Here is a 27,280-nt window from a genome sequence, read left to right on the forward strand (position 1 = left end):
GAAGATGGGTAGTCACAAGCCATCAAACAAAGACATTTTTGCGCCAAGAGCAGTGTGAAAGACTGGTGGAAAGCAAGCCAAGACGCATGAAAGCTGTGATAAATAATCATGGTTATTCCACAAAATATTGATTTCTGAACTCTTCCTGAGTTAAAACATTAGTAATGTTGTTTCTAAATGATTGTGAACTTGCTGTTTTTTTTGCATTATTTGAGGTCTGCAAGCAATGCATTTTTTTGTTATGTTGACTATTTCTCATTTTCAGAAAATACAAAATTTATTGGTTGTAACTTCGGAGATATGTTGACAGTAGTTTATAGAATAAAAGAACAATTTACATTTTACTCAAAAATATACCTATAAAGAGAAAATCAGACAAACTGAAAATATTGCAGTGGTCTCTTAATTGTTGCCATAGCTGTATATTGGAATATTACCCAATACATGTTGTTGCATATTCATACAGTGGCACACGACAGGCAAGTTGCAAACAAAAATGTAAAGTTTAATGTAGAAAAAAAAAAAAAAAGGGATGCACTCGTACATTACACACAGATGGAGGCTAGAACGTTTGCTCCAGACCGGCAAATGGCAATCTATGATTTCAATACATTATACACCACGTGTATTTGCCCAAATCGTGGTGTGAATATGGCCTAAGTTTGTATGTTCCCAGTCTGGTTAGAACCACTTGGTTATTTTTGTTCCAAGTCCATCAGTCACTAATATATCTCATACATCAGAAATAACCAACCCCCATACAGCTCAGTCTCTATAGGGTTGTGCTTACATTATATATGCTGGCAAATGCTCGACATTAACGCTGAAAATGTACATGAACATCTGTGTTTTACACATAACAGTGTCGTTCTAATACATCTGGATGGTATGTGTTAGTATTCCTTTCTTATTTCTCTATCGAAGCGTGCAGCATGCTACACTATTCAATACAAAAATTGTTAAAAATGTATATTGTATTTTTCAGATTATAAAACGTACTTTTTTCCTCCAAAAATGTGGAGAAAAATCGGGGGTGCGTCTCATAGTCCAGATGTACCTGCTGTGGATAGGGAGGTGGGGGAGGGGGAGCGGCAGTGGCAGAGCAGCGGGTAACAGGAGGCAGGAGCCAGATGCTGCGGCTAACACCTGTGCCTGCTGCTAAAGAGAAATGAATATCACTGCTCTGCATGCCCATGGGAGTGGAGAGCAGTGAATAATCACTTCTCTTTAATAGAGAAGGCATTCACATGTGCCCGTTACTTAAGGGAATGAATATTCACTCCCCACTCCAATGGGCATAGGAGAGCAGTGAATATTTATTGACCTTTAACAGCAGGCACAGTAGTCGCAGCCGCAGGCTTCCCTTGTCCACTGGGCGATCATGTGTGACCGTTATTAAAGAAAATGAATATTCACTGCTTTCCACGCCCATAGGAGTGGAGAGCAGTGAATATTCATTCCCTTTAGTAGTGGGTACATGTGGTCGCCCAGCAGCTGGAGGAAGCCGGATGCTGCGTCTTCTGTGCCCACTAGTAAAGATCATGAATATTCACTGTTCCACATGCCCATAGTCCCGACATGAGGACCAGTGAATATTCCAGCAGCTGTCTTCTGCTTGTAAGCAGCGCACGACATCACTGCCATGAGCTGATTACAAGCATAAATCAGCTGCTGGCATCAGAAAACGACACTGCGAGGGAGCGTATGGGGAAGATAAGAAGAATGGATTTTGCTTTTTTAAATGTTTTTCTGATGGGCCAAGCATACTTGTATTGGGAACATACATACATATACACACATACTGTATACACACACACACACACACACACCAGGGGAGGGCATATTAGTACAGAATTGACCAGATTTTTTGCTTCAATTTTTTTTTCTAATTTTCACCTCTAAAACCTAGGTACGTCTTATGGTCCGGTGTGTCTTATAGTCCGAAAAACACTGTATGTCTAATACAATAAGAGTCAACAGACGATGTATAGAGCTGCATGGCGTAGAGCTGCATACACCCAGTCTATACTTTTGGTGTACACACCAGATTTATCCAGTGTACCATATCTGCCAAATGTGCACAGAACTTGACCTAGCAGTCGCTGCAAAGAGCTGGAAAACTGTCCATCTATTACACGGAAGATCCATTCAGTTCAACACACTGTGCAATTTAGAGTTTCATATCAGAATAGGATCAGATTGTTTCCCGTGATTGCGAAGAGCCAAGGTTGTCCAGATTGCAAGTATCAGTTTTCAGCAAATTGTCAGAACTCAGACATTGTGGGACAACAAATCATTTTGACTTGGGACATTCTACAACTATTATCGGAATCATCATCATCGATATGGAGGAGGAAGAGAATCAAAAAACACAACCTGAGAGGTCATACAGTACAGAGAAAAAAGACAAATACCAACAAGTTGTAAGCGTTAAACGGAATCTGTCAGCAGGTTATCCATCTAATCTGAGAGCAGCTGAACTAGAGCGGGTGCAGAGAAGAGCGACCAAGGTTATTAGAGGACTGGGGGGTCTGCAATACCAAGATAGATTATTACACTTGGGGCTGTTTAGTTTGGAAAAACGAAGACTAAGGGGTGATCTTATTTTAATGTATAAATATATGAGGGGACAGTACAAAGACCTTTCTGATGATCTTTTTAATCATAGACCTGAGACAAGGGGGCATCCTCTACGTCTGGAGGAAAAAAGGTTTAAGCATAATAACAGACGCGGGTTCTTTACTGTAAGAGCAGTGAGACTATGGAACTCTCTGCCGTATGATGTTGTAATGAGTGATTCATTACTTAAATTTAAGAGGGGACTGGATGCCTTTCTTGAAAAGTATAATGTTACAGGGTATATATATTAGATTCCTTGATAGGGCGTTGATCCAGGGAACTAGTCTGATTGCCGTAGGTGGAGTCGGGAAGGAATTTTTTTCCCCAATGTGGAGCTTACTCTTTGCCACACATGGTTTTTTTTTGTCTTCCTCTGGATCAACATGTTAGGGCATGTTAGGTTAGGCTATGGGTTGAACTAGATGGACTTAAAGTCTTCCTTCAACCTTAATAACTATGATGTAGAGGCCAAGACCCTGATTCCAGCGATGTGCCACTTACTAAGCGGTGTTTTTATATTTGAATACAATCAGTGTTTTATACAAGCAGGAGATTGTCAACATAGGACTAGGTCTCACATGCAGACCAGTCAGGCTGATCTGTGTAAACCCACCCTGATCACCATTGCTGACAATGCACAGTGTACACAGGAAGACGTGGTTATACAGAGCGCAGCATTCTGAGCAGTGCTATATCTACAGCAGAGAAAACAGGTGATTCTATCCAAACTGCAGCAAGCAGCACAGTAAGTGATACGTCGCTGGAATCAGGCTCTCTGCCTCTACATCATGCTGCGGTCAGAAAAAGCAAAAACCTGCAGACAAATTGCCTTTAACACGACGTCATTTGCTCAGTCTCCAGCATAAGCCTGCAGCTGCTGTATACGCCAACAGTCCTAGTAGTAGACAGAGCTCTTCATTGGAGGTTAGGCGATCGAGTGAGAAGCTGTCCAAGGTGAGAGTTGTGAAAGATTGCAGGCAGTGGAATCCATGCCTATGAATGGACTTCGACCTTGCAATGTATGCGCAGAAATACTATTACATGGAAATCTGATGTATATACAAATATCCACATGACACAGATCTAAGGCAGAAATGCCAGGAAAGAGATCAGAGTTACTTTTCATGAGCTAAACAAACAGTTTTCATGCTAAAACAAATATAAGACATCCATATACAAACAACTGGCACAGAAAAGAGTGACCTTTACACACATCCACCCACTATGTACACCCCGGGAATCATCCTCAGCACTTCATGAATTTATCGTGGACAAACAACCATTCTTACATTGTTAGTTACCAGGTAAAATGACATCTAGCGTGCTACATATTTGTAGACAATAGAAGACTCAGATAAACCAAAAGTGGGGAGACCAAATTCTCAGGCCCCCGCAACACAATAGACAGCTGTCAGTGGAATGATGGTTCAGCGACCGCTCTCTTCCCAACTCCCAAACAGAAGCACTCGACTGCTGTGTCATCTACGAGAGGGCTGATGTCAGACATCTCTAGTGGCGGCTGACTTCACGGAGAACAATGGGATAACGAGTCCAAAATCGGACATGCCAAATCCTTTTCTTCCTCGACAGTTGAAGTTCAGAGGCCCCAATACACATTAGACTGTCCGACAATCCGGCCAATATTACTGGGTTCAGGTGACATTAGTCTAATGTGTATGGGGTCTCCTAGGCAAGAAAAGCAGCGCTTACAAGCTTTTGTTCAATAGAGCTTGTAAGCACTGCTCTGATGCTGGCCAGATCGTGGGATCCTATCCATTTCATTGCCCCTGTACTCCATCAATGATGAAGAAGTAAAGCTGCCTCATATATAGCACAGCATCGGAAAGCACACACATTGGTCTACAGGAAGCTCAGACACTGGGGAGTGGTAATCAATAGAGAACAACTCTAACAGAAAGCAGCTAGAATGGCAAAACAAACTATGGAGAGCATTTATCAGAGCGCCACATGCGGATAAGCTGACAGGTGCTAGTACCTGCACAAGGTATCCATCATGCTTTTGTATTTGTCTGCCTTTATTATGATATGGAGGTCTGGATTCACAGCTTCACTGCTCAATACTGTTGTATGATGTGCCTTTTTGCTGCAGCATCTCCTACACAAAGACAGGAGAGCAGGGATGTTACCCACCTGTTAACTGGATCCCTGACTCCTCATTTGATTCGTAGGTGTGGCACGGATTTATTGTTGTGGTGTGATGCACAAGAGATGTCACACCAAGCATGTTTTATACCCCCATGAAAGGAGGAGGACAGTATTCTGAAGTCACCTATCTCTGTGAAAAATAAACGTACATGCCAGGCAGATAGGATGGTGGTGTCATTATGGCAGCAACCCCCAAACAGCTCCACTCAACAGAAAAGTCACAAGGGTCTCATGTTTCTTAGTGCTGGGTTAAATAAGCCCCTTATGTGATGCCCATTCATGCTTCTGATGGGCTGAGAATTGGTTCCTTATTCTGCAAACCACCATAACCTGGGGTGTACGAGGAAACAAGCGTAATGCAAGCAGTGACTAAAAAGTAAGGTTGCTCATCACAAAGGGATCACTCAGATGGCAGTGCGTCCTAGCAGTGTATATGATTAGATATTTTTACATAAGAAAAAATAATATTGAAAAATTAGGAGGTAATATTCCCCGCACAGGGAGTCCTGAGGTCCTGGCTGTGAGACCCCAGCGGTTGCCTTGGTTTGGGGTTATATCTAGTCATGACAGAAGTCCGGATTCTCGCTCAGTTGGACACATTCATTAAACCATGAAGAGACGCTTCATCTCCGTTCCACACATCAGACAGGGTGAGGCTTTTGTTGCGGTGGCCATTGTAAAGCTGACTGATTCTCAATCTGAGCCCGTTTTTTTCTTATTCTACTATTCTGACTTCTATAGTGTTTTAGGCAAAGAAAAGCAGGAGATGGAAACTGCCATCTATTTCTATACCTAATTTACTTGGACAGAAAAACCAAAAATAAAATCAAGGGTCACAGGTGAACATTTATGGCTTTTTCACATGCTGTGATTTTGACATGGAAAAAAAGCAAAGTAACTGACATTTCTGAAAGCTCACGGACAAGCTACCGTACTTCTTCTTTCCTCGCGGATTTGAACATCAAAGCATTTGGGGTTTGTTTTTTTCAAATCTGCAGCATGTCAATCCTTTCACGGTTTTTGCAGCAACCAAATTAATGGGGGGGGGGGGGGAGTCGCATATTTTACACAGCATTTTTCCAACCAACGCTCTGGTTTTTGCTGCAGAAGATCTTGCTGCAAGCACTCAATCTTTAAAGAGGCAAAATTATTTAAAAAAAAACACCACTTGTTTTTGAGCAAAGCAGCATTGCTTTTGCAATATGGTTCTTCAATTTTTACAGGTGAAATACTGTTAAAAAAAAAAAAAAAACATTCAACCTGTCAAAAAGCAAAAAGTGAAGGCCAAAGAAAAAGAAAGAAAAAGAATGGTGGAGCCATTCCATAATAATATTTCGGTTTTGATAAACACTCAAAGAAAGTTGCCAACATACAAGGTACACATGTCAGTACACCCGCACGCACTGAACCTGTGTAATGGCATTTCTTACTATCTAGGAAGTCAGTCTCCAACACGCTCATACAGGTACAGATATAACATTTACTGCACGTTACACGGAGGTCAGTCATTTGGTGATGGGTACCCCTCTGTAAGCCTTCCCGACAGGATATATTACAGCATTCTGAGACATATCAGTAATGGAGCACATGTGATAAGGCCGTGCACATTGTGACCACCCGATATGTGACTGGTCAGGTAACTGCAGACCAGAGGGATGCTGGCATTGTGACAAAGTACACAACTTCCCTATGGGCAGGAGCAATTCTTCACAAGATGACCCACGTCCAAGAATTCTCTCATGAACCGTCACCAAAATTACAGCACAATGCACCTGAGAAATGCAAAACTAAAGTGCTTCTCACTAAATTAGAATATCATCAAAAAGTTATTTTATTTCAGTTCTTCAATACAAAGAGTAAAACTCATATTATATAGAGTCATTACAGAGTGATCTATTTCAAGTGTTTATTTCTGTTAATGTTGATGATTATGGCTTACAGCCAATGAAAACCCAAAAGTCATTATCTCAGTAAATTAGAATACTTTATAACCCCAGCTTGAAAAATGATTTTAAAATCCAAAATGTTGGCCTACTGAAATGTATGTTCAGTAAATGCACTTAATACTTGGTCGGGGCTCCTTTGGCATTAATTACTTCATGAAAACCACAAAAAGAGGAAAAATACTCCAATATTCAAGAAAACAAAACAAAAAACAGGCAGAGATTCTTACCTGTCTAAATGGGCCTCATACAATTGCACTGACAGGGTGCAGCGGACCCAAGTAAAATGGCAACTGCACAGGTGCAATACCAAATGAAACAGCCAGCCTTCAATCAGGGATTGGCCGTGTGGTACACCAATGCAATAAAATATACTCTGTATGTGGCGTGTTCACACACGGAATGCAGAGCATCTGATTCTCAGCCTTATAATGATGTCCTATGGCGGGCTGCCCAGTGCTAACTATAATGCATCTTGTATTGTATTTTTTCGGGGTGCAGTTGGGCCCAAATGGTTCTGTACACTGTGGCCTCTGTTCACACAGGATGCATTATAGTTAGCACTGGGCAGCCCGCCATAGGGCATCAATTACTGCAACAATGCGTAGTGGCATGGAGGCGATCAGCCTGTGGCACTGCTGAGGGGTTATGGAAGCCCAGGTGGCTTTGATAGCAGCCTTCAGCTCATCAGCATTGTTGGGTCTGGTGTCTCATCTTCCTCTTGACAATACCCATAGATTCTCTATGGGGCTAAGGTCAGGCGAGTTTGCTGCCAATCAAGCACAGTGATACTGTGGCACTTTTGGCAGTGTGGACAGGTGCCAAGTCCTGCTGGAGAATGACATTTCCATCTCCAAAAAGCTTGTCAGCAGAGGGAAGCATGAAGTGCTCTAAAATTTTCTGGTAGACGGCTGCGCTGACTTTGGTCTTGATAAATCACAGTGGACCTACACCAGCAGATGACATGGCTCCCCAAGCCATCACTGATTGTGGAAACTTCGCACTAGACCTCCAGCAGCTTGGATTGTGGCCTCTTCACTCTTCCTCCAGACTCTGGGACCTTGATTTCCAAATGAAATGCAAAATGTACTTTCATCTGAAAACAACACCTTGTACCACTGACAGCAGTCCAGTTCTTTTTCTCCTTGGCCCAGGTAAGACACTTCTGGCGTTGTCTATTGGTCATGAGTGTCCTGACACAACAAATGTGACACTTGTAGCCCATGTCCTGGATACGTCTGTGTGTGGTGGCTCTTGAAGCATTGACTCCAGCAGCAGTCCACTCCTTGTGAATCTCCCCTAAATTTTTTAATGGCCTTTTCTTAAAAATCGTTTCACGGCTGCGGTTATCCCGGTTGCTTGTGCACCTTTTTCTACCACACTTTTTCCTTCCACTCAACTTTCCATTATTATGCTTGGTTGAATACAGCACTCTGTGAACAGCCAGCTTCATCAATGGCCTTTTGTGGCTTACCCTCCTTGTGGAGTGTGTGAATGACTGCCTTCTGGACATCTGACAAGTCAGCAGTCTTCCCCATGATTGTGGAGCTTACTGAAACAGACTACGGAACCTTTATAAACTCTTAGGTAGCATTTGCAGGTGTTTTGTTAATTATTTTAATTTACTGAGATAATGACTTTTGGGGTTTCATTGGCTGTAAGCCATAATCATCAACATTAACAGAAATAAACACTTGGATTAGATAACTCTGTAATGACTCTATATAGGAGTTTCACTTATTGTACTGAAAAACAATTAACTTTTTGATGATATTCTAATTTAATGAGAAGCACTTGTATATCAGTAATAGGCCGGGATCACACATACGCGAGATACGGCCGAGTCTCGCAGGTGAAAACCAAGCTCTGGCGCCAGCACTCCGGAGCGGAGAATGCAGCGGCACAGCAATACATGGAGCTGCACGCTCCGCTCCGGAGTGCCGGCGCCAGAGCTGGGTTTTCACCTGCGACTCGAGACTCGGCCGTATCTCGCATATGTGTGATCCCGGCCATAGAGTGCATGCGTTAAGGTTGGGCATGTTGTGACCATATTACACATCTGCTCCAATATGTGACAGTCTGAGAAATGCAAAACTAAATCTGTATCTCACAGCATAACATACCGAAAGCAAAGTCTCACCAATCAAGATTTTGTTTTATTTTTAGCCAAATTCAACATTTAAGGCTATTTGAAAAGTCTGGAGTTATTTTATGGTTAAGGTTGGAAAAGTTAAAGACCATGCAAAAAGCGGCAATGAATACCACAAGACAAAAAGAAAAGTGACTTAAAAGAGCAGAAAGTGAATCGGGGCCATGGTCACAGATTCCAGTGATGTGTCACTTACTGGGCTGCTTGCTATAGTTTTGATGTATTTACAGTTTTATTCAGGAGATTATCATGAGCTCTGATTAACCCCAACCAGCACCAATAATTGGCAGCTTTTAGTGCACACTGTGCATAGGCAAAAATTTTCCAATCAGTTATGTGGGCGGGGTTGTACAGAGCTCAGCATTCAGAGAACTGAAAGATCTGCAGCAAAGAAAAAAGGGATTCTGTCAATACAGCAGCAAGTAGTCCAGCAAATGACATATCACTGGGAGCAGGGTCTCTGATCCGATGGGGTAGCAAAAACCTGGCGACATATTCTCAGAGGGAGATGAGGGTTCCGCCGGGGGCCCAGAGGGAGAGGCGGAGTCCCCTTCGTGGTGACATGGCCCAGAGGGTGAGGCGTAACCAGGGCCTAGGAATGAGATGGGGAGCCTCTTGGTCAAACCAGGAGTCCAGGAGCAAAAGGGCGAGTCATGGGGGATAACCATCTGCTGGTTGCTTGCTCAGCCAACAGCTGTCTAGGTGGTATGAGCACCTGACATTTTTCCAAACCACATATCCCTTATACGAGATCAGCAAATCCATGATGTTCTCTCACCATCAAACATCTGATACGCGACTTCACTTTTAATTAAATTTAGAGCTCAAATTTCAGTTTCAGCTGCAAATAATAAAGTGTACGGTTTCTGAGGCAGGGATTCAGGCTTTATGAATAGGACATTGTTTTTTTACCTACTAATGTAGAAAAGACTTTCTGCTTCATGTTACAAGCATCACAAGTTCACAAAACACTGAGGAACAAATGCCAAGAGTCACAACCCCATCTAAACAGGGAATGTGCCATGTACAATGTAAGGAAAAATAAAAACACAAGATAAAAGGGGCTGTCCGATCACGTGGTCCACTGTGCACACCGTAAGGATTCAGAAGTCTGAGGTCACAATATAACTTCACACCTTCACCACAAGCCAAGACAACCCCTTTAATGCTCAAATATCATTTTAATCCAAACTATATAAAATTAGACAAAATTACGCTCTCAGGCTATCCCCTAAAGAGTAATTATTAGAAGTTCTACATTTCCCTTTCTAGGAAAGCTTGGTAAGGCAGAAAGAGAAAGTATCTGCCAATTAAAAAGAACCTGCCAGCGCTCGTACTGTCCTATCTGTATTTAGGGAGAGTCCCGGCAATCAGACCAAGTCAGGCACAGGGAAGCCAGACACATTTCAAAATGATGGCCCCGATTCATTAAGACTGGCATTCTGTATGTCAGCCTAGAATGATGAAGAGTGTGAAGGAGTAAGAGGAGCAAAATTCATTAAGAAGTGTGTGGAGCCTTGGCACTGGACCTGGGGAGGGTGAGCAGATTTTTTTTTCCCCAATTAAACTGTTCAAGGGGTGGAGGAAAAACTTTTCTGAACCCAGAAAAACCCTTGAAGGAATACTGCAGAAAGCCTTTAGGCTGATGTCTTGTGGTATATAGATTGAGAGTCAGGTGATGGACATTAACGGACGGTTGATGGACAGGATAGTACAGGACAAGTTTGTGACCGGTTGTCAGTGAGGAGACGCGGTGATGTCATTGTCAATCATTACACATATTTATAGGACATTCGTCAATGTAAGGTGATCTATTCTGCAGGATATCCTTCTGGACTATGGTGAGTCACACAATATTCACTATCGTCTCAAAGTGCAAACACAGGCAAACTACGCAGTGTCTCCAATCAGTAAGGGAGGCAACATAATAATGTCTACAGAACATCCACTACTGCAACAAGTAGAAGACGTCATAAGAATGTAGAACGATCACATCTGGGTGTGACTGTGCCCACAACACCAGCTCTGCTAGGCAATAAAATCTGGTCATTTACCTTGGACATCGTACCAATGGGCTCCATTGGTAATCCCATCTGGGAAATATTCCCCTTCTTCCCCCTTGCACCTCGGATGCCCCGTCTTCATTATCGGGTGGTTGGATGCATAGGCCTTGGCCAGGTACTGGAATACTTTGTCGTCTGATGACTTGCTATAGAATCCGGTTTCCAAGTGACTGCTGGAGTCGTCATAAGGATAACTGGCCACAACAGAGCCGCCATGGAGGTTACCAGAAAGTACAAACCTGAAGGGAAAATAAAAATTTCATTATTTTAGAAATATGCAATTATATCTACGCCAAAGAAAGTTCACTGAAATACTCCTGATCTGACCCATACATCACTAAGTATAATGGTCGGCTAGAGAATGCAGCTTATGGGGAAATAGATAAATAACTTCAAACATGGAGGAAACACACAATATGTGGGAATTTCCCAAAATCTTGACAATCATTAAAGTACCCATAAAGTTGCTTCATCAGTCACCACCAGCTGCACATCTGTCAATTTCCCCATATACATGAACATTTGCCCAAACTTTCAATGGGAAGTGAGGAGAAAACCCGTGCCTCACCTCTGGTGGAGATGCATCTCCTCCGATAACAATAGGTTTGGGCATGTACAAGAGTCGGGAGACCACCATACACAACAGCAATTTCTGCCAACTTTAAAAGGGAATCTGTCAGCAGGTTTTTGCTATGTAATCAGAAAGCACTAAGACACATAAATGGAGACCCTGATTCCAGCGATGTGTCATTTACTAGACTGGGTTTTGCTGTTTCAATACAATCAGTGTTTTAGCAGCAGGAGATTATCACTCAATGACTATTGGCCTTGTGCCTCCTAGTCCTATCACACACCCAGCACGGATTAGGAGCTGTCACTATGCAATGTAGACAGAAAGCTGCTGTTATTGCTGTTATACACAGCTCAATGACTGAGTTCTGCTAGATCTGTAGCAGACAAAACTGACTATCATAACTGCTGCACCCAGTAAACTAAGTGACACATAGCTGGAATCAGGGTCTCTGTCTCTACATCATGCTGCTCTCAGATTACATACATTCCTGCTGACAGATTCCCTTTAATGTGTATGTGGGCTTCTAGCCAGTTCCATGATGGGTAAATCATGTGAGCGGTCTTTACTGGTAAGCCAGCTTTGTGAGGACTCACAGATCTTCACCTCATATATCCTGTAAGCCCATTGGCAAGTACACTTCTAGTGAAACGGGGCCAACTTTCAGCAAACCCTGATTAATTTCCTGTGAAGTTTATGCAATAGGTCTGTGGCTTTCCACACAATTGAACTTACAGAATGTTAGGGTATAAAGCCACATCCCGGTCTCCGAAAATTAAAGGGTAATTCCACAATATCAATCATAGTTCGGTGGCTAAAATCTCAAAAATGGTCACATTCAATCTGCTGCCTCACTGCTCCAGCTATCGCCCCGACACCCTGCACGGCAGAGGCTTTTACCTACCTCCATGGATACGGCCTGTAGTTCTTTCATGAAAGGACGCACATGCTCAGTAGATGCCCACTATAGAAGAATAGCAGGGGTCCTCTTATTTTGCATGCTCCGTGCACAGGGTGGGCTTAGTCACTGCGCCCACCCCTGTCAAATGAGAACAGCTATCCTGCTCTCTGACCGCACCGGTTAGCTGGGCGTGATTGAAGAACAGCCGTGACCCCTCCGCGCAGCAACCGCCCAGATGACTGGAACAGAATGGGTTAATATAAGCTCATTTTCTCCTCTGACCGCTGAGTACTAGCTATGGCACAGACATGACCTCCATGGTAATTATAACCAATGGTAATTATAACCACTGTTCTGCCTGTACTAAAACAGAGACTGCTGTACCAACAAGTTCCTTAGGACAAAAAAAACAAACTTGATTTAAAAGTCATTTTTTGATGACACATACATTCCCTTTAAAAAGAGAAAATGACTTTTTTGCACCGGGAAAACTGGTTTTACAGCTTTTTCATATAAATGGAAAAGAATAGTAAGTGCCAAGGGCAAAAGTAATATGGTTAGATCACTGAAGAAAAATATATTGCTGTTTTATGGCAAATTAGCAGCGCACTGCATGTACTGTGAGATATGAGAGGTTACAGGACACACAGATCCTCTGTGCAGGGAAACTCATGTATCCGCTGATCATGGGGTTAATGACGTTTCCACTGCAGACATTGCAGGTAAGGGCTCATTCACACATCAGTTTTTCATGTATGAGTGCTACCTGATTTTTTCGCGGATAGGCTTTCATGGGTATGAGTGCTATGGGGCCGTTCACATGTCCGGGATCTTTTTGCGGGGACAAAGTGTCTAATTAAATTCGGTAATGAAAGTCTATGGGTCGGTGGGGAAAAAGAAAAAAAAAATCTGAGAACTTGGATGCCATCCGGGTGCTGTCTGTTTTTCCCCGACTGATAGGAGGAGGTGGACAAACTTTTTTCTTTTATATCAGTAAAAAAAAAAAAAAAAAAAAATTATAAACTTGGACCAAACTAAGATGTAACTGACGAAATGCAATTTTTCTTATACATGAAAATAACCTGATGAGGTCTCAGAATTGTGTAACGATTAACACTTTAAAATAGATTAACCCTACACATTACAACATATACTGTATATACTCAAAAGGAACCTGTCCTGTAAAAATAACGCTATTAACCTGCAGATGTAGGGTTAATCTGCAGGTTCTTAGCGTTCTGACACTGCACTGAAAGCCCCGCTGCCAGGAGGAAATGAGCTGGATTCCCCACGGCAGCCTGGCTCTTTCAGTCATAGGGGTACGGCCGGCATGTTGTCAGTCACCGCTCATTGTGTAGAGAGCAGTGGCTGTCACCGTGCCCTGGCAGTGACTGACAGCAGTCCTGGAGATCAGGGGAAGCTACAGCTCTGGTTAAGAAATGAAGATCATGAACACAGATTTCTTTCCATAAAAGGTTGTCCAGCATTAAACAATGACAACCAATCCACAGGACAGGTCATCAATATCAGACTGAAGGGATAACAGGCAGCCCCATGGCCAGCTCCCAGCAGCCAGAAGTAAATGGTGCGCTGAGCAGGGACCCCACCGCTCCGTGCACTGTGTAGTAGCCTTTCTTGGGTGCTGTAGCTCAGCTCCTCGTCAGTATCTGACAAAAGACACTACACTGTGTATGGAGATGTGCTGTCCCTGTTCAATACACCATTTACTTCTGGTCACCAGGGAATATGCAAAAATCTGATCATTGTGGGAACCAGTTGTCAGAACCCCCACTGATCTGATACTGATGACCTGTCATAAAGGTAGAAGCCCAATGTCTAAATCCTGGACAACACATTTAAAAGGAACCCATCAGAAATGTTCTCCACAAAAACATTTATATGATAGTGTATCCCTTAGAAAAATAAACCAGTCGATTCCTTTATGACCACAAAGCGATGCGCCAGCAGTTATGACTGGAAGTGCACTGGGGCGTAACGATGCACTTCTAGCTTCTCAGCCCAAACCTGCAGTCACTACCTAGAAGCAGACTCCCCTGGATTATTAACAGGTCATTTGCTCCAGCACAAAGCCACTAACCTGTTAGCCAGCCTCAGGAGTGTTCTGCCAAGTAAGAAACACAGGGTAAGGGCTCGCTCCCACTTGGGATGTAATCGGACAAATGCATGTCGATAAAAAAATCGGATTGCACTAGGCTGACTGATGGGGCAGCTCACATGTGCGATTATTGTCTTATGCTGATTCGGCACGGGAAATAGCAGCATGCTGGGAATCCATCCATGAATCGGATCACACGCACTCATATAAGATTATGGGTGCATGTGAAACATTGCACTGCACTCAGATATCACCGGAGTGCGGTGCGATGCCCGTGGACGCTGGCAATGGAGGAGATGGAGAAATTAATTTCTCCGTCTTCTCCGCAGCTGTGCTCGCATGAGAGGATCGGAGCATGGAGCACTGACACTCGGATCACGCTCGCAGCAGCCGAATGTCATTAGCATCTCACATCGGATGTGATACGGTAGCGAGACCCTGGCCTGAGGCTGAGAAGCTGTAAGGGCATCATCATCTCCCAATACGTTATCAAACAACTTCAAAAAGCGATTTCTCACTGCTGGAGCTTCGCTTCTTGTCATAAAGGGACTGACCGGTTCATCTAAAAAAGAGATAAAAAGTCATATGGGAAAAGCCACCAGTAAGGACAGATTCAGTTCGAAACATTCTGGAATAGATCTCACCTTTATTATTTTTTTCTATAATACTGAGAATATTCTGTTTTCTTCAATGTGGGCGAGCTGGATCACACTTTTTTTATATGAAGTCATATGTGATCTCATGGGGTTGGGGGTAAAATTTTTGACAAGGTGTCTTTAACTAAGAAATTGCAAACAGAATGTAAAATTGGGATTTCAAAATTAGATAACTCCTCTAAAAGATATACCACTGTCAGGAGCTACTGTTTCTTAAATTCATGTATTTGGGGCTAAGAATACATTTTACAATTTGGTTCAGTCAAAAATTCACTTTGATTTTACAAGATCTGTTTCCCTGCGCATCGCTAGCAGCAAGGAGTTATCTGACAATCCATCAGTGAGCTCATTCTGACAGGACCGGTCACTCTTCTATCCCTTTTTCTGAGCTCCTTTCATCAGCACACAGTTCGGCTTACCTTCTGCTATGGTCTATATCTAGTTTTGGGGCAGATCGATTTGTGGGACTCCAGTCCATCTGCCGTGTCAGTAGCCTCTGGCTGCTGGATGGGAGGCTTGCAAAGCTCTTATCTTCAGGGATCCCCAGCTATAAGTTTGATTATCTGGGCTGGCACGACATTATACTCAAAAAAAAAAAAAAATGCATAAGCAAGATAATATAAAAAAAAATAAAGGACACAAGTCCGATAAATGTTCAAAACTGCCATTTACTTGTATTAAGCATTCTAACAAGTTAATAAAAGTATACAAAAATACTTCAAGGATATTTGCATGGATGAAGAGCAAATACTTGCTGAATAGAATAGACTTAAGGCCCAATAACACCAGGGAGTCCTGCGAGATGATCCAAACTAGATTGGTGGAGTGAGCTACATCAGCTGTAGATACACCGGCCGGTCACGGAGACATCATGGATAGGAAATGGGGGTGCAATCTTACACCATTTGGGATGTTTCTGGGACGGGGAACTTTTTAAAGCAAATTCTTTTTTTGTACTTTTATTATCTTGTTAGAATGCTTGCTACAAGCAAACAACAGCAGCTTTGAAAATTTATCGGACTTGTGTTCTTTTTATTTTGCTTTTTTTAGTATAGTTTGTGTGTTTTTGGCACCACAGCTACTGCACCACTTTTCCTGTTTGTTTGGAAAAACAGGACATGATGCACAGGTGACACAAACAATAGAAAGGAACAGCATCCAGTCCAGGTGAGCATCATCATTTTTTCTCCATCACCTGGACTGGATACTGTTCCTTTCTATTGTTTGTATCACTTGATGTGCGATTGGGTCATTGGATTTGGAACGTGCATCCTGGGACAGACGCGCTGTCAGCTGATGCACAGGTGACGTGACAGCAGCCTGGCTAATCAAAAGCTGCGCCGGGGACCGGAGAAGGTAACAGTCCCACCCGATGGTCACAGACTCTTGATCTGGCCGATGGGAGTGGTGTACCAAGAATTGATCCACCAACTCTCTGTAACCATAAATTAGCACAGATGGCTTCGAAAGAGACGGATGAAGTTACAAACTCCCCATCAGGACGAGCTCACTGATGGATTCTTAGTTCATCTCTTTCTGCAGCCAACAATTAAAAAGGAAACATGAAGTCTGTAAAAACCAAGTGGCAAAAAAAGTTAATAAACTCAAATCACAAATCATTAACAATGCATAATAATAATAATAATAATAATGCTTCAACCTAACTCCGGCCCCCAGGTAGTCCTGATTATCACATCCTTTTATGCCTTACACCACAGTGGGTAAAGTATAGGATCAGCCATCAATACCCAGGAATGTGTGACAGCGGTGTGTGTCTTACAAGTGTGAGAAAACAGGGCGAAGGGCTGACACCCGGAGGGATACAAGACTGGTTGTCAGTCACCGGCCTTAGAGGTGATCCTAGCATGAGGCCGCTGGGCCAGTGATTGGCTGCAGAGGTTACCTAGAATTACAGCATATCATTGCTGCAGCAAAATGAACAAAATCCCAAATAACCCCTTTAAAACCTCATGCTAGAAGAAGGTTTCTCTAGAATTTCAGTTTGGAGTAGCTCGGGCATTAGAGGAACTGGTTCACAGAACACCTACAGGGCGATTACGGGAGACTATAATTATTAAGAGACGCTGACGCCCACGAGTTTCAGTAAAACATATGGACAACTCATGTTCCCTACAAGAAAAAGCAAACGCACAGAATCTTATGAAAATAGTTTAATCTCCATTGAACTTGATGGACATTTGTCTTTTTCAACCATGTACCTTTCTTTTATTCATAGTTCCCTTACTGTGCATCTTTGTCATCAGAAAATGTTCTGTATTCCGGAGCACATCGCTCCTCTGCGTCCCGCAGTCAGCTGCTCCTGAAGTCCAGACCACCATGGTTGTGCTGCAGAACCAAACTATGTGCTTTCTTCCCATGCTACCAGCAGAGGCAGATCTGGCTCTGCATTATTGGCAGATTCGAAGAGCGAGCCCCTCACCCACCTATGATAACAATGCAGAGGTGACCGGTAACCTAGACAACAAGCAGGAAACTAAAGAATTACAAATCCCTCTGTTTTTGAGAAAATAAATGATTTTTAAGAAGAGATAAATTGCAAGTGTTTTTTCTTTTCAGAAGCACTTTGTCTTATCTTGTTAAATGGGTAAAATTGCAATCACTTTAAATCAGATTTTAATGTGTTTTTTTTAACCAATTTTTGATTTGATTTTGTATTTTCCATATCACTGCATAAAAAAAATAAAAATCTTGCCATGTTCAGATTAGTCACTCGCTCCAATTTAAGATTCCTGCTGAGCACAAGGACATTAGTAATGATAGCCAACCTCGGCCCCAGTGCTAAATCAGCCCCCAAAACACTTTTTTTTTTTTCACGAATGCCGAGGCCCCAGAGGTCAGCCTCACAGTTTACACCCACCATCACTTTATGAGGTCGGAGTACCCAATTAGTTTGCTTCCAATTACATTTTTTCTCGCGCACAGATACCCCAGATACACACATTACAAAGAGGCAGTGCTGTGCAGCAAAGTGCCCTGGTGTGAATACGCTTAAAAGCAGCTACAAAAGTTATAAAACTGGTACAAAAATGGGCATCAAAGTGGGCACTGAAGGGCATTCTTGATAAGGTTAAATGACCTTGGGTCACTGATCTCATACTGCAGACACATAGAAAACCTCACATCAAACTCGGGTCCCTCCAGCCTGGCCCAATGGGTTCTCGGCATCAGAACTGGCATCAAACTGGGCAGTCGATTTTGATTATTTGAATAAGTAACTGGTATTTTACATGGGTTAAATTACTTTAGGTCACTGATATCACACCACCATTACATACACAGTGATGGCCCGCATCAAATTCAGGTAACTCCAGCCTGGCCCAAGTGAGTTCTGGGTATCAGAACCAGCATCAAAGTAGGCAGTTCTCATGCCCAGAACACATGTCGGCCAGGCTGAAGTAACCTATGTATGTGGTGTGAGATCAGTGGCTCAAAGTCATTAAACCAACGAAAACATCAGTTACTTATTCAAATCTGTGAAAACTGCCCACTTTGATGCCAGTTCTCATGCCAGAACACATTTGGGCCAGGCTCAAGTGACCTGAAGTTGATGCAGGACATCACTATGTATGTCATGGTGGTGTGAGATCAGTGGTCAAAAATCATATAACTCCTGTAAAAAAACAGTTACTTTTTCAAATCTGGGAGAACTGACTATTTGCCCACTTTGATCTAAGTTCTGATGTCCAGAACCCACTTGGGCCAAGCGGGAGTGACCTGAATGTCATGTGGGCCATCACTGTCTATGTAATGGTGGTGTGAGATCAGTCATTTAGGGTACGTGCACACGTTGCGGATTCCATTGCGGATTTTTCTGCGCGGATTCTGCAGAATCCGCAAGTAAAATGACCTGCGTTTTACCTGCAGGTTTTCTGCGGATTTTGTGCACTTTTTGTGCGGATTTCACCAGAGTTTTTACACCTGCGGATTCCTATAAAGGAATAGGTGTAAAACACTGCAGAATCAGCACAAAGAATTGACATGCTGCAGAAAATAAACAGCAGCGTTGCACATACCCTTAACCTCTGTAAAATACCAGTTACTTATTCAAATCATCAAAATCGAATGTCTGCCCACATTTATGCCACTTCTCGTGCCAAAAGACATTTATGCAGGCCTAGAGTGACCTGAATTTGATGCGCGACATCACTATGTATGTAATGGTGGTGTGAGATCAGTGGCCCAAAGTCATTTACCCCTTTCAATAATGCCCTTCAGTGCCCACTTTGATGTCCATTTTTGCACCAGTTTTATAACTATTGTAGTTGATTTTAAAGGGAACCTGTCACCACGTTTTTGGAAGATGGGATAAAAATAGCGTTAAATAGGGGCAGAGGTGGGCGTTACATTAGTGTGTGTGTTATGCGTTTATTACCCACCTAAGTTGCCGAAATAACTTTGCAAAGTCTCCGTTTTCGCCTGTCAATCAGGCTGGTCAGGTCGCATGGGCGTTGTCTTCCCCCAGATTTGGCGTAGTTTTCCGTTGGTGGCGTAGTGGTGTGCGCATGCCCAAAGTCCGGAATCCTCTTCCAGGGGATTTAAAATAGCGCGGTGTTCGTTATTGCATTGGTGATCGGTGGGCGCGGCCATCTTCCTTTGGCCGCGCGTGCGCAGAAGCGGCGCTCTGCTGGCCGCGGCTTCAGGAAAATGGCCGCCGCGATATCCATCTGCGCACGCGCGGCATCCCGCGGCCATTTTCCTGAAGCCGCGGCCAGCAGAGCGCCGCTTCTGCGCACGCGCGGCCAAAGGAAGATGGCCGCGCCCACCGATCACCAATGCAATAACGAACACCGCGCTATTTTAAATCCCCTGGAAGAGGATTCCGGACTTTGGGCATGCGCACACCACTACGCCACCAACGGAAAACTACGCCAAATCTGGGGGAAGACACCACGCCCATGTGACCTGACCAGCCTGATTGACAGGCGAAAACGGAGACTTTGCAAAGTTATTTCGGCAACTTAGGTGGGTAATAAACGCATAACACACACACTAATGTAATGCCCACCTCTGCCCCTATTTAACGCTATTTTTATCCCATCTTCCAAAAACGTGGTGACAGGTTCCCTTTAAGCGTAGTCACATCAGGACTCCTCGCGCTGCATTGTATTTTATTATTTTAATTTTTTTTTTATTTCTGTTGCCAAACAAGTAAAACACAGAAAAAAAGAAACTGCCGAATAAGAAACCAGATTCAGCATCGCGTGGCATGTCATGTTATAAATAAATCTGCTTTGTTTTGGATACTTCTTGGTATCTGGCTTTGATAACACTTTATTGATAAAGCTATGTGCGGAATAAACGCGTTTTTATTGCATTTCCACTAAAGAAACACTAAAAACGCATATATGCGTTTCACCTGCGGATTTTCCTAGTCTCATTCAAGCCTATGGGGAAAATCCGCACAAATATATAATTACTGTAAGAGACGTTGACGTGTTACAGATCTCAAACATGAACCACAACGTAAGAAAAATAAACACACAAAGGCTAAGTTCACACTAGGAGTTTTTTCAGCATTTTTTTTCTGCAGCAAAACCTGATCTCATGGCAGGAAAGATGCGGCAGAAAAAAACATGTTTTCCTTAGTTTTTATTGGGGTGGTTTTGGCATGCTAGATTTGTCTCTTGTGCATGCTGATAAAGGTTATTGTTGTGAAAAAGTTCTATTATATAGAATCAGGAATTGACACAAAAAAAAACGGAGCAAAACCTGATACCTGCATTTTTGGTGCGTTTTTTTCACCTCCCGTTCATTTCAATGGGTGAAAAACGCTGACGTCTACTGAACGCAGGTGAATCCTTTGTGATCACTGAACCGCGCACATTTAAGGCGTCCAATACATTCTATGGGTGACATTTCTCTTGTAGAGGTTCACGTCTTCAGCAAGAGAAATAGACATGCTGCAGTCTGGAAAGGCGCACCACGTGTCCGTCTCCACAGGTGAGCTGCAGGGTCTCTGGACGATTAGAGTGCATGGGATTTCTTGTGCTGTAACATCTGGACGCTGCGGGTTGGACGCTGTATAAGTCACAGTGTCTAACCTGCAGCAACTTTGGATCGTGGGCACAAACCCTGAAAGAAGTGACAGGCTCCATTGTGCAAAAACACAAGCAAAGCACAAAATCCCCTGGGCTCCTATATTGGGTCAGCGGACCATGGCCCCCCCACGCAGCCCACAGTGGGCACCATGGCCCCCCCACGCAGCCCACAGTGGGCACCATGGCCCCCCCCACGCAGCCCACAGTGGGCACCATGCCCCCCCCCACGCAGCCCACAGTGGGCACCATGCCCCCCCACGCAGCCCACAGTGGGCACCATGCCCCCCCCCACGCAGCCCACAGTGGGCACCATGCCCCCCCCCACGCAGCCCACAGTGGGCACCATGCCCCCCCCCACGCAGCCCACAGTGGGCACCATGCCCGCCACACAGCCCACAGTGGGCACCATGCCCCCCCACACAGCCCACAGTGGGCACCATGCCCCCCCCACACAGCCCACAGTGGGCACCATGCCCCCCCCCACACAGCCCACAGTGGGCACCATGCCCCCCACACAGCCCACAGTGGGCACCATGCCCGCCACACTCACCGGTTCTCCTGGATCCACCTCATCATGGCCACCACCTCGGGCACCTGCTGCGGGTCCGGCGGCGGCTTCTTGGAGAACTGGTCCGGGAAGTTGCGGTTGAGGTCCAGGTGGCGGCCATTGTCCCTGCCGCCCTTCTGCCCCGAGCAGTCCCCCTCCTGCGCCAGCTCGAAGCCGTCCGGGTTGAGGCTGGGCACGATATAGATGTCCGTGGTGTTGACGAGCTGTGAGAGCCGCGGGTCGCGGCCGTAGCCGTCCAGGAGGAGCTGCAGCAGGTACACCAGCACCTGGCGGGACACCGCCTCATCTCCGTGCATGTTCCCCACATACTTGACCTGCGGCCGGTCGGGGGGCGCCGTGTCGGGGTCCGCGGTCACTCGCATCGCCCACAGCTCCCGGCCCTGCACGGACACGCCGAGGCTGGAGAGGCGGCACAGCTCCGGGTACTCCTGTGCCAGGGCGCGCAGCCGCTCGCTCAGCTCCTGGTGGTGGTAGTAGTGGTTGTACAGCTCCGGGCTTTCCTCCATCGCCTTCTTAATGTGTGCGGGCAGCACGGCGGACAAGCCCAGGGTCAGGAGACAGAGCGGGAGCCATCGCCCGGGACTCGCCATCCTGCCCCAGCCAGCCAGAACAGCTGCCATCATTCCGTCACCCCCACCTCCCGACTTCCTGCCTGCACCTAGCAACCAACCCACTAGCTTAGAGACCCTCTTTTCCGGTTTTCTTGCCCCACTTCCGGCGGTTCTGACATTATGGCTGAGCATACCTTGCCCCACTTCCGACTTCTCCTATGATTGAGAGCTAGTGCAGAACCTCCCCTTTTTTGACGTATACACATACCCACGCTGGACGGTAAGACACGCCCATAGAGTGACAGTGCCCAATAGTGGCTGGGGGGCGGGGCCTGTCAGAAAGTTGTCCTGCTCTGCCTCCTAAAGGAATCAGAACGTCGGTGCAGCTGCAGCGGAGCAGTGTCCTGCGCGTGCGCAGAGACCAGTGGGGCAGCGGCCGTGTTCACTTCTGCACACTGAAGCCGCGGGGCCTCATGAAATGTCATAGGATTATAATGGATTGTTATCACACCGACATCTACACAGAGTGCTGAGCCTGAGGCCACACTCACATGTGGAGTAGTTGGTGAGGTTTTCCCTTAGTATTCAGTCAAATATGTCTGTACTATGTACAGTATTTAACCCCTTCACCCCCAAGGGTGGTTTGCACGTTAATGACCGGGCCATTTTTTACAATTCTGACCACTGTCCCTTTATGAGGTTATAACTCTGGAACGCTTCAACGGATCCTGGTGATTCTGACATTGTTTTCACGTGACATATTGTACTTCATGATAGTGATAAAATTTCTTTGATATTACCTGCGTTTATTTGTGGAAAAAAATGGAAATTTGGCAAAAATTTTGAAAATTTCGCAATTTTCCAACTTTGAATTTTTAAGCCCTTAAATCACAGAGATATGTCACACAAAATACTTAATAAGTAACATTTCCCACATGTCTACTTTACATCAGCACAATTTTGGAACCAAATTTTTTTTGTTAGGGAGTTATAAGGGTTAAAAGTTGACCAGCAATTTCTCATTTTTACAACACCAATTTTTTTTAGGGACCACATCTCATTTGAAGTCATTTTGAGGGGTCTATATGATAGAAAATACCCAAGTGTGACACCATTCTAAAAACTGCACCCCTCAAGGTGCTCAAAACCACATTCAAGAAGTTTATTAACCTTTCAGGTATTTCACAGGAATTTTTGGAATGTTTAAAAAAAAATGAACATTTAACTTTTTTTCACAAAAAATTTACTTCAGCTCCAATTTGTTTTATTTTACCAAGGGTTACGGAAGAAAATGGACCCCAAAACTTGTACAATTTGTCCTGAGTACGCCAATACCCCATATGTGGGGGTAAACCACTGTTTGGGCGCATGGCAGAGCTCGGAAGGGAAGGAGCGCCATTTGACTTTTCAATGCAAAATTGCCTGGAATTGAGATGGGACACCATGTTGCATTTGGAGAGCCCCTGATGTGCCTAAATATTGAAACCCCCCCCCCCCAAAAGTGACACCATTTTGGAAAGTAGACCCCCTAAGGAACTTATCTAGATGTGTAACTTGTGAGAACTTTGACCAGCCAAGTGCTTCACAGAAGTTTATAATGCAGAGCCGTAAAAATAAAAAATCATATTTTTTCACAAAAATGATCTTTTCGCCCCCAATTTTTTATTTTCCCAAGGGTAACAGAAGAAATTTAACCCCAAAAGTTGTTGTACAATTTATCCTGAGTACGCTGATACCCCATATGTGGGGGTAAACCACTGTTTGGGCGCATGGCAGAGCTCGGAAGGGAAGGAGCGCCGTTTGACTTTTCAATGCAAAATTGACAGGAATTGAGATGGGACGCCATGTTGCGTTTGGAGAGCCACTGATGTGCCTAAACATTGAAAACCCCCACAAATGACACCATTTTGGAAAGAAGACCCCCTAAGGAACTTATCTAGATGTGTGGTGAGCACTTTGACCCACCAAGTGCTTCACAGAAGTTTATAATGTAGAGCCGTAAAAATAAAAAAATAAACATTTCCCAGAAATTATTTTTTAGCCCCCAGTTTTGTATTTTCACAAGGGTAACAGGAGAAATTGGACCCCAAAAGTTGTTGTACAATTTGTCCTGAGTACGCTGATACCCCATATGTGGGGGGAACCACCGTTTGGCCGCATGGGAAAGCTCGGAAGGGAAGGAGCGCCATTTGGAATGCAGACTTAGATGGAATGGTCTGCAGGCATCACATTGCGTTTGCAGAGACCCTAATGTACCTAAACAGTTGAAACCCCCCACAAGTGACCCCATATTGGAAACTAGACCCCCCAAGGAACTTATCTAGATGTGTTGTGAGAACTCTGAACCCCCAAGTGTTTTACTACAGTTTATAACGCAGAGCCATGAAAATACAAAATCTTTTTTTTCCCAAAAAATTATTTTTTAGCCCCCAGTTTTGTATTTTTCCAAGGGTAACAGTTGAAATTGAACCCCAAAAGTTGTTGTCCAATTTGTCCTGAGTACGCTGATACCCAATATGTGGGGGGAACCACCGTTTGGGCGCATGGCAGAGCTCGGAAGAGAAGGAGCGCCATTTGGAATGCAGGACTTAGATGGATTGGTCTGCAGTTGTCACGTTGCATTCGCAGAGCCCCTGATGTAACTAAACCGTAGAAACCCCCCACAAGTGACCCCGTATTGGAAACTAGACCCCCCAAGGAACTTATCTAGATGTGTTGTGAGAACTTTGAACCCCCAGGTGTTTCACTACAGTTTATAACGCAGAGCCTTTAAAATAAAAGAAAATATTTTTTTCCACAAAAATTATTTTTTAGCCCCCAGTTTTGTATTTTCCCAAGGGTAACAGGAGAAATTGGACCCCAAAAGTTGTTGTCCAATGTGTCCTGAGTACGCTGATACCCCATATGTTGGGGTAAACCCCTGTTTGGGCACATGGGAGAGCTCGGAAGGGAAGGAGCACTGTTTTACTTTTTCAACGCAGAATTGGCTGGAATTGAGATTGGACGCCATGTCGCGTTTGGAGAGCCCCTGATGTGCCTAAACAGTGGAAACCCCCGAATTCTAACTGAAACCGTAATCCAAACACACCCCTAACCCTAATCTCAACGGTAACCCTAACCACACCCCTAACCCTGACACACCCCTAACCCTAATCCCAACCCTATTCCAACCGTAAATGTAATCCAAACCCTAACCCTAACTTTAGCCCAAACCCTAACTTTAGCCCCAACCCTAACTGTAGCCCCAACCCTAACTGTAGCCCCAACCCTAGCCCCAACTCTAACCCTAACCCTAATGGGAAAAATGGAAATAAATACATTTTTTAAATTTTTTAATTTTTCCCTAACTAAGGGGGTGATGAAGGTAGGTTTGATTTTCTTTTGTTGCGGGTTTTTTAGCGGATTTTTATGATTGGCAGCCGTCACACACTAAAAGACGCTTTTTATTGCAAAAACTATTTTTTTGCATTACCACATTTTGAGAGCTATAATTTTTCCATATTTTGGTCCACAGAGTCATGTGAGGTCTTGTTTCTTGCGGGACGAGTTGACGTTTTTATTGGTAACATTTTCGGGCACGTGACATTTTTTGATCGCTTTTTATTATTTATTATTATTATTATTATTATTTATTTATTTATATACGTCTTTTTGATCGCGTGTTACTCCACTTTTTGTTCGGCGGTATGATAATAAAGCATTGTTTTTTTGTTTGTTTGTTTTTTTACGGTGTCATGATTAAGGGAGCTTAGTCTCCAGAAACGCGTTGAGATTCTTACCCATATGGTTGTGCTGAAGTCTGTATCCTCCATGTTCAAAGTTTGTGAATAAAGAAAACTCTTTTTTACGGATTCGGTGAAGCTGGACATTCTTTTCTTTTTTGGACTTTATACGCCTGGACACAGCGGGTCCGTGCTCCCGAGGTTTGGTTCTTGCATCACGGGTGAGCTGGTTTATATTCCTTCTTCCTATGATAATAAAGCGTTGTTTTTTTGTTTTGTTTTTTTTTACGGTGTTCACTGAAGGGGTTAACTAGTGGGACAATTTTATAGGTCGGGTCGTTACGGATGCGGCGATACTAAAATGTGTACTTTTATTGTTTTTTTTATTTATTTTGATAAAGGAATGTATTTATTGGAACAATATTTTTTTATTATTATTATTTATTTAGGTTTTTTGTTTTTTTTTAACGTCTTTACTTTGCCCCAGGGGGCGACATCACAGTAAAGTGACAGATCGCCGATCTGACACTTTGCAATGCACTATGTCAGATCAGCGATCTGACGTGCACAGTAGGGAGGCTTCCCGGCGCCTGCTCTGAGCAGGCGCTGTGAAGCCACCTCCCTGCAGGACCCGGATGCAGCCCCGCGGCCATTTTGGATCCAGGGCTTGCAGGGAGGAGACGCTCGGTACAAGGTGAGCATATCGCCTTGTACCGATCGTCTCAGGGAAGCACGCAGGGAGCCCCCTCCCTGCGTGATGCTTTCCTGTGCCGCCGGAACACTGCGATCATGTTTGATCGCAGTGTGGTGGGAGTTAATGTGCCGGGGGCGGTCCGTGACCGCTCCTGGCACATTGTGCCGGATGTCAGCTGCATAAGTCAGCTGACACCCGGCCGCGATCGGCTGATCGCGCTGGACGTACTATTCCGTCCTTGGGAATTAGGGCCCACCCCACATGGACGGAATAGTATGTCCAATGGCAGAAAGGGGTTAATAGCCGGTGTGTAAGCCAAAAGCAGGAGAGGGTGACGTGTGTCTAGGAGGGTACGTTCACACTAGGCGTTTCTTCAGCAGTTTTTTCTTTTTTTTCTGCAGCAAAACCTGATCTCATAGCAGGAAAAAAGCAGGTTTTACTTGTTTTTTCTAGCAATTTTGCATGCTAGATTTGTCTCGTGCATGTTGATAAAGTTTAGTGT

The 27,280-nt window shown here is 44.2% G+C and overlaps 1 protein-coding gene across 1 annotated transcript in view; it reads right to left on the reverse strand.

The window, feature by feature from the left end:
- CPD (carboxypeptidase D) overlaps nt 1-22,524 on the reverse strand; it is a 91,589-nt gene extending 69,065 nt beyond the window's left edge. Inside the window, exons 1-2 of the mRNA XM_077294273.1 lie at nt 21,794-22,524; nt 10,932-11,179 (exon numbers count right to left, since the gene is read on the reverse strand). Coding sequence (XP_077150388.1) covers nt 10,932-11,179; nt 21,794-22,434 — 889 coding nt within the window. The 5' untranslated portion in view covers nt 22,435-22,524. The remainder of the gene's footprint in view (nt 1-10,931; nt 11,180-21,793) is intronic.
- Nucleotides 22,525-27,280: the final 4,756 nt, after the last annotated feature.

The sequence above is a fragment of the Ranitomeya variabilis genome, chromosome 3, assembly GCF_051348905.1.
Source record: "Ranitomeya variabilis isolate aRanVar5 chromosome 3, aRanVar5.hap1, whole genome shotgun sequence".
Lineage (NCBI taxonomy): Eukaryota > Metazoa > Chordata > Amphibia > Anura > Dendrobatidae > Ranitomeya > Ranitomeya variabilis.